We start from the raw sequence: 11582 nt of genomic DNA on the forward strand, positions 1-11582 counted from the left end.
TGAGTCATGACGAATGTCGGTGTGTGAATAGGAGCATATATATATATAATTTTATTTTTTCTTGTTATTTTGATATTAAGGGTATTTTTTTTTTTATAATATTACACTTATTTTGATGCCAAATAAAAGGTTGTACATGAATCGTTAATGTGTGTTCAGTTGAAAAACACGGCTGGTGCATGAATGTAAATATGTGGCTGGCAGATGTCAGGCTTTCCACCGGTTAAGTAAGGTGAGTTAAACTTTTAAAGGCCAGTCTACCCTCCCTGCTAAGACTGAGAAACCAGCCTGGAATCTGGGCTGGTCATCATGGCTCCAATTTAGTATTCCAGTATCAAACCGCAGTTAACTTTTAGTTTGAATCTGTTTGCCATTTTGTTCCCCACAAATATCTCCAAATGAGTACTTGACAAACATACTAATGTCTAGTTTGTATATACGTATATGTTAAGTTTGTTACTAATTATGTACTTTTTTGTCAAGTAACCATATACTTTGTCAGTTGTCTTTAAAAGTTTCGCTGGCAAGGAATCACCAATATTAGCCGTTAAGTTATTGATTTCGATATTCTAAAATACCCCGATTAGACGTATCAATCTATCGCGGACATTGACTTCGTCAACAATATAACGAAGCTAATCGAGTGTATGACGTCAGCTCTCAGCTGTGGCCCCTGCACCACGTGACGAGGTGGAGCGGGGTCTCCGAGCCCCGCCCACTCCGGGTCTGGTGGTCGAGCAGGGTCTCTCGGCCCCGCCCACCCTGGCTCTGGTATTTCCCCTGTGGGCGGGGCTGTCGGGCACATCGAGTCCTCCGTTACCCTGGTCTGTCACAACACAAAGTGGCCTACATCAGAGGAAGGACCCACCGTTAAAGTACAACGAGTTTATTAAAAGTCGGCGCTTTGGTTTCCCGGAGACTCGGAGAGGGCGACGCGGTGAGGCGCTCACAGCTTCCTCTTCCTCTGCTTGGTTTTATAAGGATCAGTAGATTAAGCGCAGATTGTTATTTTAAGGCGTGGAATACAATGCATAGTTTGGGGGCGTGGATTTATTATTGGGTGAATTTCGACTAGTGGTTATGTTTGTGCAGTTAAAAATAAATAAAATGGTTAATTTTCACTTTACAGTTACTTCAGCGTTGGGGCATTGTCTTGTATTTGCGTGCAAAGTGGAACAGTCCATTGCACTCATAATACTTTGGTGCGTGTGGTGTGGTGTTTTTAATCGATTAAGATTGGTCCCATCCATGTTGCTGGTGGATGTAGACGCTGTGGTATATGCAGGATATTAGTTCTGATATTTCGGGGTACCGGTGAGATGGAGATGGGGATGCAGAGTAGACTGCAGAGGAATGGTTTGGGGTGATGACAGCGGGGAGATGGGGGTGCAGACGAATGGTTTGCCCCGCGCCCCTCTTCCTGCAGCGCGTCTTCCTCCAACATCATCACCTGCCGTATGCTAGGATGGTGTCGAGAAAGGCACCCCCAGTTAACGCAAATCCTCATTGCATGTTTTTTTTAAATTGAAATCAGTCCTAATATTTGTCCAGTGGATTTTATTTATTATGATGCATCATAAATGCATGAATATTTGTCCTATAGATTTCAGGATTTATAGGACCATATATCTTTCATTATCGAAATATTAGCTATATTATAGTGTAGGGCCGATGCTACATTAAATTGGACATATATTGTATCACATTCTGTGTGTATATTTAATAACTGTGAAAAATGACGTTATCCAGTTGTATTTACAGTTTCTCAGCTAAAGGCTGCAGAGAGAAGATAAAGCATGACGTCTCGATTACTTCCGCAGGAACCTTGCGCTATTGTGAGGTTTGTGACTTGTTTCTAGTGAGTCTAAGAACAAGCCACAACATGTTTCTCAAACTACAGCACATTGTGACCAGTGTCACGTGATCAATCACAATCAGTGTCACTCGATCAATCACAATCAGTGACTTCAATAATAAACCAATCTGTATAAACCATTATAATATTGATTTAAATCCAAAAGTAAGGCTTTGACTCTTGGAACATTCTGGTCGCTGTGGCTGTTGTGTCGGCCATGTTATGAGGTGAGATCACCATGTTATGAGATCACCTCTGAAGAGTCACATGCTCGGTTGTTGGTTTCGTTATCATCTGTTCTATTCTCAGTTGGGGGACCCTTGGGGCCCTGCGCACACACACACACACACACACACACACACACACACACACACACACACACACACACACACACACACACACACATACCAGCGTTTGATATGATGGGCCTTGTTGGCATGGCAATGCCCCCATCATTGCTGCTGGTGTGAGAGAGGCATAGTACAGTACAGTACTTAGACTGACCTGTGTGTGTGTGTGTGTGTGTGTGTGTGTGTGTGTGTGTGTGTGTGTGTGTGTGTCTGTGTGTGTGTCGGTTGGTGGGAGGGGTTATGGATGAAGTTGCAATTCAAATGAAAACATTTGAGAGGGAGGGGAGAGAGGGGGTGAGGGGGAGAGGGAGGGAAGCGGAGGGGAGGGCGAGAAAGAGGGACAAAGGGAGACAAAAGTCCTCTCCAAACACTGAAGTCTCTGTTTTAGTCCCTCGACACACTCACACACACGCACACACATGCACCCCCTCACACACACACACACACACTGACAGTGACACACATGCACACGCACACTGACACACGCAATCACACACTCACACACGTCTACATAACAAACGCGGTTGGGTCTTTGGCTGGGTCTTTGGTGTTTGAACAGTTGACGGCAGACTGTTAGACGACAGTCCTAGCATGGCTTTATAAATGAATATCATATGAACGTTGTTATAACATATAAAACATTGATCCCTAGTGTGTGAAGTGTCCAGGGCAGGACGGGGTTAACAGGACGTCTCACATCACGCTTGTTTTCCTTCCCTCTCCGGAATTTCTCCCAAGGCTCTTTCCCATCGCGCCCGTTAGAAAACTCTGGCTCCAGTGACACAGAGTTTACAGTTTTTATGATCATAAAATATTACAATAAAATAGGTTATTAGTTGAGCCCCAGAGGGATTTATGAATCCATTGCCATGACAGCATGTGGATATAAAATACACCAAACCTTTTCTCTTCAGTAGGAATAAATTGGGCCTCTGTGTCTCTTCCAGCCTTACCAGTTAGCTTCTGGTGGCTGGACTGGTTAGTGGGAAGCAGACCACTCTAAGGCTGTCAACACAGGGGCTAATCTGGTAGGTTAGGAAAGAGAGACCTATGTTTAAATCTAATCCATAATCTCTAATCAGGACACAGAAGAAACAACCATGTTGGCACTTTGATCAAGATGTTAGCTCTCTCTCTCTCTCTCTCTCTCTTGGTACATACTGACACGTGACACAACATACAATGTTTATGTGTGGTATTCGGGGTGTGAAGGTGTTACTATCTAGCTAAACAGTTGGAAGCCTTCCTGTTGGCGGAGTTCCAGCCACAACTACGTAGCAACGAGCTAACTAGCTAGCGTTTGGAAGCCTTCTTGGTGTTTGGAGTTCAACCAGCAGCTGCTTTAGCAGTCACCTTTTCTTATTCTCTTGCTGGGAGTCTGGGGGTCTCTAATGTTGTTTGTTTCTCCTCCTCTACAGACAGAGAAGAAGAAGAAGAAGAAGAAGTCCTCCTCCTCCTCTTCGTTGCCCGCTCCCGACCACCATGGCTCTGTTCTTCTCCAGGGCCGTCACCAGTACGACCAACACACACAAAAACACACACACACACAAAAACACACACACACACACACACACACTAGAGCCCGATCGATATTGGACGATTTTATTAGGAGTACTTAATGTTGAACCCTTGTTTACTTCCTGTTGAACTCATGTTCACTTCCTGTTGAACTCATGTTCACTTCCTGTTGAACTCATGTTCACTTCCTGTTGAACTCTTCTCGCCAACTCTCTTCTCCTCCTCCAGGTTCTCCAATCAAACAGCGGCCCTCGCAGGCCGACCAATCATTTCAGAGGTACAGTGTTGTTTTTCTTCCTGCACACACACACGCACGCACAAGCACAAGCACACGCACGCACAAGTACACGCACCGACAAGCACACGCACACATAAAACACACCCTACAGCGAACACATCAACGACGAGCCCCCCACCTACAGCCCGTCTGGTCCAACGATGCTCCTCCTGGTCCTCCTGCCCCCCCTGCAGCCTGGACCTGTCGCTCCTCTCTGACCACTCCTCCTCCTCCTGCCCCCCCTGCAGCCTGGACCTGTCGCTCCTCTCTGACGACTCCTCCTTCTCCTGCTACTCCTCCAACCCGGCGGGCGGCTCCCCCTGCTCCTGCCGCCGCTCCCGCCGCCTGCTCACCAACGGCTACTACGTCCTGGGGGAGGACAGCGTGGTCTGGGACGACCAGGGCAATATTTCCCTCACCCCCTCCAAGACCAACGTGTCCTACAAGGAGAACCTGGTCAGGTGAGGAGCCTCTAAGAGCCGGCCCCGTCCCAGTACGGACCCAGTACCCAGTAGCACTCAGTACAACCAGTCTTCTACTGGTGGACACTGGGAGCTGCCCAGTACAACCACAGTCTTCTACTGGTGGCCACTGGGAGCTTCCCAGTATAACCAGTCTTCTACCGGTGGACACTGGGAGCTGCCCAGTACAACAACAGTCTGCTACTGGTGGACACTGGGATTTTCCCAGTACAACCACAGTATTCTACTGGTGGACACTGGGAGCTGCTCAGTACAACCACAGTCTTTTACTGGTGGACACTGGGAGGTCCCCAGTACAACCAAAGTCTTCTACTGGTGGAAACCAGTAGAAGATTTCCTCGCGTTAAATATGTTATGAGCAGGCTGGGCGCCACACTGTCGCACAAATGACTTCATACACGAAGCCAGGGGGACAGGCACCGAAGGGTTGTGCAGCGGGTTAGGTAACTCTGTAAACACCTGGTAAAGCGTTCAGTCAGATGACATCAAGGTGCCGCCTGGAGCACACTGATGAGGTCACTGCCCCCTGGAGGCCCACTGCCCTGTGTGTGTGTGTGTGTGTGTGTGTGTGTGTGTGTGTGTGTGTGTGTGTGTGTGTGTGTGTGTGTGTGTGTGTGTGTGTGTGTGTGTGTGTGTGTTTCGGGAGCCAGTGGGTGATGTCATCAGCTTGTGTTGCTAGGAGACACATTGTTTACATTTTTAAGCTCCTCAGCATCAGGTTTGCCAAGCTGTCATTAAATGCTAACACAAATGTTTGACATACTAGACTATTCAAACCAGTTATTTTAATAAGAAAGATCTGGTTTCAATCAACGACTTGATTTATGATTGGGCCATATCAGACACCCTTTGCCATCTCTATTGGCAATTACAATTATATTTGTATATTTCTTTGTCTTGGTAGCCTGGAATAAAAGGATCTGCTACCAACTGGCAGTTTAATGTGTGTTGCCTTCAATGAATATCAAATATATTATTTTTAGTTTTAAATAAGTAGTGGAGTTAACTCTTTGTGCTCCTCCTCTCAGAGTCGACTTTCTTACGTTCTAAACGCATTGTGTAGCATCTTATCCTAGCTGTTGTATACGGGGAATCGGTTAACCTAGCGATTGTTAGTGCTTGGCACTTGGTTCTATGAAAATCCTTACTGTACTGACAGCGATATATTGTTGTTTCTCTTTCTCCTGACAAATGTACTTATTGTAAGTCGCCTTGGATAAAAGTGTCAGCTAAATGCATAATGTAAAATGTGACAGTGCTGTACCAATAGCCGGCCTTCCCTTGTCTCTCTCTAGAGTGTTCAGGCGTAAGCGGCGTTCCCGGCGCTCGCTAGCTAGCCTGCTCAGCGGCGTGACGGAGACGTGTCAGACGTGGCTCGACGAGAAGGTGTTCGGGGGTGTGTTCACAAGCGCCGTCGACGCCGACGAACCGACCCGGATGGACCTCAGCACGCCAGAACCTGAGAGCACCTTCAGTTTTACCTACGGTGAGGAGAGCCGCTAGCTAGTTAACACCACTAGCTAACGCCGCAAGCTAACAAGTCTGGGACACACCGCTAGCTAATGCCGCTTGCTTTAATTGAAATGAACCTGATCACTTTAGTGCTGTAGTGCTGTAAGCTTCTTGTCTGTTAATGATTCTGACTATAGGTAAAGTGAAAAAGGTTTACAAGATAAACTTTTTTTTATTCATATAGAATTACACAGTAGTGTAAAATGATGTCTGGCTGCATCCACAGTTTTTAAGTGAGGTTATTTTACTGTAAGCATAATTGCAAGCATGTTAATAATACTTGTTAATTAAAAAACACTTAAACAGTCTAGGTAGATAATCTTGTTTTTGATTTGTCGAATGCCTGTCAAAAGTCAGTCGACCTCACTCTAGCAGCAGTGTAGTGAAGTCCACCGACTTGGTGTAACTACAGCACAAAACGGCGGTCAAAAAGACCTGGCGGGCGAAAGTAGTTCAGTGTTCAATTCCATGAGAAATGTAGGTCCAAAACCACAGTTTTAACTCATTGTATTTTGCTGTAAGCATAAGTATGTTAAATTCCCACAATTTAAAAGTTTTAACGCAGTGTATTTAATGGAAGCACCATAGCATGAAGTTTAATCCACCAATATCATTTTGATCAAGTTATGTCTATCGAAAACCTCAGTTTCGAATTTAGTGTATTTTACTGTAAACAACATAGTATGATGTTACATTTCGCATAAAAAATTCTGATTATTTGTTGCCTCCCTTCCAGACCACAGCGAGATAATCTCCCCACCAGAGAAGGAGGCCCCTCCCCCCCGGATCCTCTTCCAGGAGGAGATCTGCACTGAGACCTGTCACTCACAGGAGCAGTTCACCCAATCACTGGGTGGCCTGTCTGAAGTCCCGCCTACTCCTCTGGTCTTTCACAGTAACAGCTGCTGTTCCTCACCAGAAAGACGGACAGGTGAGTGAGACAGACAGACAGACAGACAGACAGAGAGAGGGACATAGAGAGATAAAGAGACACAGACAGAGCTATAGAGACATTCTGAAACGATAGAGACAGGGAGACTGATATATAGACAGAAGGGTGTACTGGAAGCTGACCTGTGTGTGTGTGTGTGTGTGTGTGTGTGTGTGTCAGGTTCATCGACGATGAAATCCTTGCTCAGCTTCCTCTTCACCTTCTTCATCTGCTCCTCCCTCTTCCCCTGGTAAGGCTTTCTCTCGATGAAGATAGAACCAACAGTTAGCCACCAGCATTTGAACGCTCTGCATATGCTCGTTCTGCATGGAGGTCCTCATGGTCTGATAATCAATACTTCGATCGGACACTGATCAGCACGACTTTCTGCCCCGCAGGTCGTTGCTGTGGGCAGCAGCATCTGCTGCGCTCATCACCATCCTGGCCTTCATGCGTAAGTAGAACAAGGTTTTTCTTAAATGACACCTTTATGTTGTGGTTGTACTGGGCTTCTCCCATTGTCCAACAGTAGAAGACTGGGGTTGTACTGGGCAGCTCCCAGTCAACACCAGTCGAAGATTGGTTTTACTGGGCAGCTTGAGTGTTGAAACATTGTGTGAATCACACTTTGTGTGAATCAGCCACCATGCTTAATCTGGAAGCTAAAGCGTGGCTAGCCTACGGCTTTTGTTCTGTGTTGTTAATGGAGCCTCCCTTCTTCTAGTCTTCAGTAAGATGGGACCGATGGGCGGATGGAGGACAGCCAAGACAGAGGTGAGTCAGCATACAGTACTTAGAGGACCCCATATTCTACCACCAGTGTGAGTGTGTGAGTTTGTGCATGAATGGGTGAATGTTAGGCGATATTGTGAAGTGCGTTGAGTGGCCACTGCAGTTGATTTACCACCAGGGGTGATGAAAAATCTACCCATTAGTGACATCACAGGTGGGAGTGTCCCCACAGATGTATGATGGGTAGATTGTGTCACTTTAATTTGATCAAAGCCCATTATCAATTCATAACTTTTTTGTTTTATGATTTTACAGGATATCACTTCGAAGAATGAGTAGACACGGGCGTCGTCCACGGAAACCCCCCCCACACACGCACACACATTGATGCAACTATCTATGGAGTATTCAAGTAAAAACTGGGATTGGAGTTAATGTGGGAGATACAAGATTTAGAGTATTTTATTATATTTGAATGAATTATCTGCATGTGAGTTGCACCTAAAAGAATGACGCGAGCTCCGTAAGGACTTCAGATGGTTATCTATGAATTAAAACATATTTATTAAAAAATAAATATAACGATTGTTGCCCATAAAATGGGGGCCTTATAAACAAAAGGCTGTTCTTCAAATATGGCCGATAATTGACTCCAGTTTGAGACTATTCGTTTGTTAAACTTTGACCTCGCTGGTCTCACTCGATAACAAAAAGTCACCAGAACTTGCAGAGCTCGCAGTGCTTCAGATAAGATGATGCAACTCTTTTTTTTCTGTACTTTTTAAAAAGTCGTACATTATATTCTATTCGTAGATTACCTTGGCCTTTTTGGGGGCTTTCCAAAGTGACCAATTCTTTCAGGATTATATTGCCCTGAACGAAAGAAAAACGTAAACCTAATCCTAAAGAGAATCAGGTCCAGATGTTGATGAAGAGCAGCATTGAATAGTTACTACTAACTATGTTCTACTTAGTGTTCAGTATTGGCTGAGAGAGCCAGTACCCATATTACTTCAACTACCTGTAAACATTACCTGTCTAAGGTTAACGTGCCATATTTTTCCTGAGAAAACTAGGAATGAGGAGTTTTGTTCCAAAATAAAATATAAACATCATTCCTGCACCTAAAATTGGGACTGTTATCGGAAATAGCGTTTTTTCCGCAGGTAGCTCTCTGAAAACGGTAATAAATGAGCATGACTTTTTCACTAGCTTTCGCTAACAACAACCATATCCAATGGTGAGATATGTTTGTTTTTGTGTATAATGTTTTGTAACAAAACTCTTCAGCTTTCTAAGTGCCTTTGTTCACGATAGCCAATAGGATTCCCTAGACTGCATTGTGGATGATTGGACAAGACTCTTGCCAATCTGAATAGACAGCAATAACTCTCTATATATATATCTCCTAAAGGGAAACCTTTTAAAATGAAATTTATCCTAACATGCAGGCCAGGGCGTCTGTAGTTTTAAAATAATCTAGGGTGTTTAATTTACCCCTCCTGGTGCCCCAGGAGGGCGGGGCTTACTGCCTCAGAATAGGTTCCAAGGACAGACCTACCTGCGGACAACACCTGTCCACATTAAGTCCTCCATCGGCTGGAAGAACATTGAGGGGACAGTGCCTTCAGAGATGCGCATTCTGCCCTGTAGGATTCAAACCCCAACCCTACAGGTTTCTGCCAGCCTGATGAAACCAAGAAAATATTATCATGGGGATGATATCCTGCTAGTTAACTAGTTTATTGTTACAAACTGTCAATCGTTATTGGCACCAATTGGACCACAAGCTATTTCTTAATCAATTTAGTGATATCACAAGTAGGAAATGTCAACCCAAATGAATAATGAATGGATCAGCCTACCAGTTTAGGAGCAGTCCACTGGGTAGGCTGGTAGGTTGAGCTTCTTTTGGCTAATCACCATGACAGCTGGTGGGGAACAGACCGTCATAAAGAAGGTGATGAGAGTCAGCTGTTAATACTGCTGGAACTTACTCGTTGAACCCCGGTCTGGCAAAGTGACTGTTTGATCCCCTTCTGAAAGATTTATATTTATATATTCTTCACTATATATTGAACCAGCGTTAACTAAACGTAAGCCACCTCTGGTAGACATAAACTGTGAGCTGTTTAGTGACTGGGTAGATTGAGAGGAACTCTGATCCACCAGCATTTTTTGTAAAAGGCACATTTTAATGTTGTGTTGTCCGCAAATGATTAAGTATCCCGATAAACAAACAGTTTTCGTCAGGAAAAATTGCGTGAAGGTCGGCTCAAGATGAATTGAGCCTAAGGGGAATCAGGTTCAGAAGGAATTTCAACCTTTAATCATGTCGGGGCCTCAGATTACGCCAGGTTTTGTAGGATGTTCGACCGAGGGAGGGGTGAAGTGTGCTATCAGTCGCTGAAAGCACAGCTCACTCCTTTCTTTATATACCCTTATATACTTTTATACTTTAATGTCGGGGGGTGTATGTAATTGGTTCTGCATCTGGTTCGTTCAGACACAACCCAAGTTATGGTGTGGGTTAGATCTAGATTTGATCCGGTTCATCTGAACCAGATTACATTCCTGTTGAAGAATGTTGCGATCATATTGAGTCTTCTCAAAGTGCCACCTTTCATTGTTAACGGATTCAACGTTAATGAAATGGCTATGTAATCGATGAGCCTCACCTCATATCACAGCCAACCCAGTAAATCTCTGGAGGAGAATTGAGAAAACTAACATTCCGGCAGGATTGATTGAATGTGCGCGCTGCATTTGAAATGGGCCGTGATTCATGTGCGCACGTTTGGGATTCATAGGGGCTGGATAAAGGCTAGTAGGCCTACTGTGAATGCACGCAGTAGGATAATATAAAAAATATAAAGTGGATGTTTGTCAAACCTGATGCAATGTTTTTATATGCATTTGTGACTTAAGTGTTTTTGGTATCTATCTCTATATCTGATATATCTAGATAATTTCAGAATTGCCTTCACTTTTATAGAAATGCGATGTCCTTAAAGTCCCTAGGAACAGCTTGAGTTTGCAAGGGAGTCAAAATAATGTAATCTCCAAATCTAAATGTTTTGGATGCCCTGGGTGCTGATTGATCCTCCAAGCCACAGGTGCTGGCTGATCAGTCATAAGCCATTCAAATACTGTCCACTGTCCAGTGACATCATTAGTGGCATAATGCAGTCCTCTCTACTAGTGGGAGGGGCTAAGAAAAATTGAGCTTATAAGAAATTTAGTTTTTTTTTAGCTTATCGATCCTGGAAACCGCTCCTCGTATGGGCTTTAAGTGACTCATACATGTAAGCTTTAGCCTCTTTAGGCCAACGATGTGATATATTTACTGTTCAAGGAAACAGTGTACAATTGACATATTTCATTCTTTTGTTTTGGCTCCCAAAGATGGAAATGTGGTACTTGTCTGCTTGTGAAAGCACTTTTTGAAATTCTTTTAGATGTTTTAACTACCCTTTTTATAAATGTATGTCTATTCTTAAAGCACTGTAACGTTAAGTTCCGAATTTACTTTTTTGTATTCCATACTTCAAACGAATTGGAAAAGACTAACGATGGGAGTTGCCCACTAATGACATATTAAACACAGAATAGTGCTGTCAAAATGTATGAAAATATTTGGGAATATATGGTTTAAGTACTGTGTAATATATATTCTATTGTCAGTGTTACCGTGAATTGTATTCTGGATGTTTTGGTAATTAAAAAAAGGCATTGAAGACATGTGTGTACGTCGTCCTGTTCATAGTACACCAGCGCTGTAGAACGGGGACATTGATACGTCAAGTTTGATTTGTGTGGTTCATCCTGAGGTTTGTGATCCCAGTACAGCCTTCGTTGTCAGTGAGGAGAAAACGTCAAAGATGCCTTTGCGTTCATTGTGGCTACCTCTTTGTGGTTTAATGTT

The 11582-nt window shown here is 44.0% G+C and overlaps 1 protein-coding gene across 1 annotated transcript; it reads left to right on the forward strand.

Annotated features, from left to right (window-relative positions):
- The first annotated feature begins 820 nt into the window (after positions 1-820).
- Positions 821-11396, forward strand: tmem71 (transmembrane protein 71). Its single transcript, XM_079751556.1, has 10 exons — positions 821-937; positions 3624-3718; positions 3952-4000; positions 4249-4461; positions 5778-5968; positions 6731-6925; positions 7106-7175; positions 7324-7379; positions 7650-7699; positions 7973-11396. Exons 2-10 carry the CDS (start codon positions 3688-3690, stop codon positions 7994-7996), a joined length of 879 nt encoding a protein of 292 aa, XP_079607682.1. The 5' UTR covers positions 821-937; positions 3624-3687; the 3' UTR covers positions 7997-11396.
- The last annotated feature ends 186 nt before the right edge of the window (positions 11397-11582 follow it).

Source organism: Pollachius pollachius (assembly GCF_949987615.1).
Source record: "Pollachius pollachius genome assembly, chromosome: 14".
Taxonomy (NCBI): Eukaryota; Metazoa; Chordata; class Actinopteri; order Gadiformes; family Gadidae; genus Pollachius; species Pollachius pollachius.

Coding starts and splice junctions, on each gene's coding strand:
- tmem71 (XM_079751556.1), top strand. CDS start 3,688: ATGGCTCTGTTCTTCTCCAGGGCCGTCACCA. Junction 4,001..4,248: donor GCCGACCAATCATTTCAGAG/GTACAGTGTTGT, acceptor CCCCCCCTGCAG/CCTGGACCTGTCGCTCCTCT. Junction 7,700..7,972: donor GGAGGACAGCCAAGACAGAG/GTGAGTCAGCAT, acceptor ATGATTTTACAG/GATATCACTTCGAAGAATGA.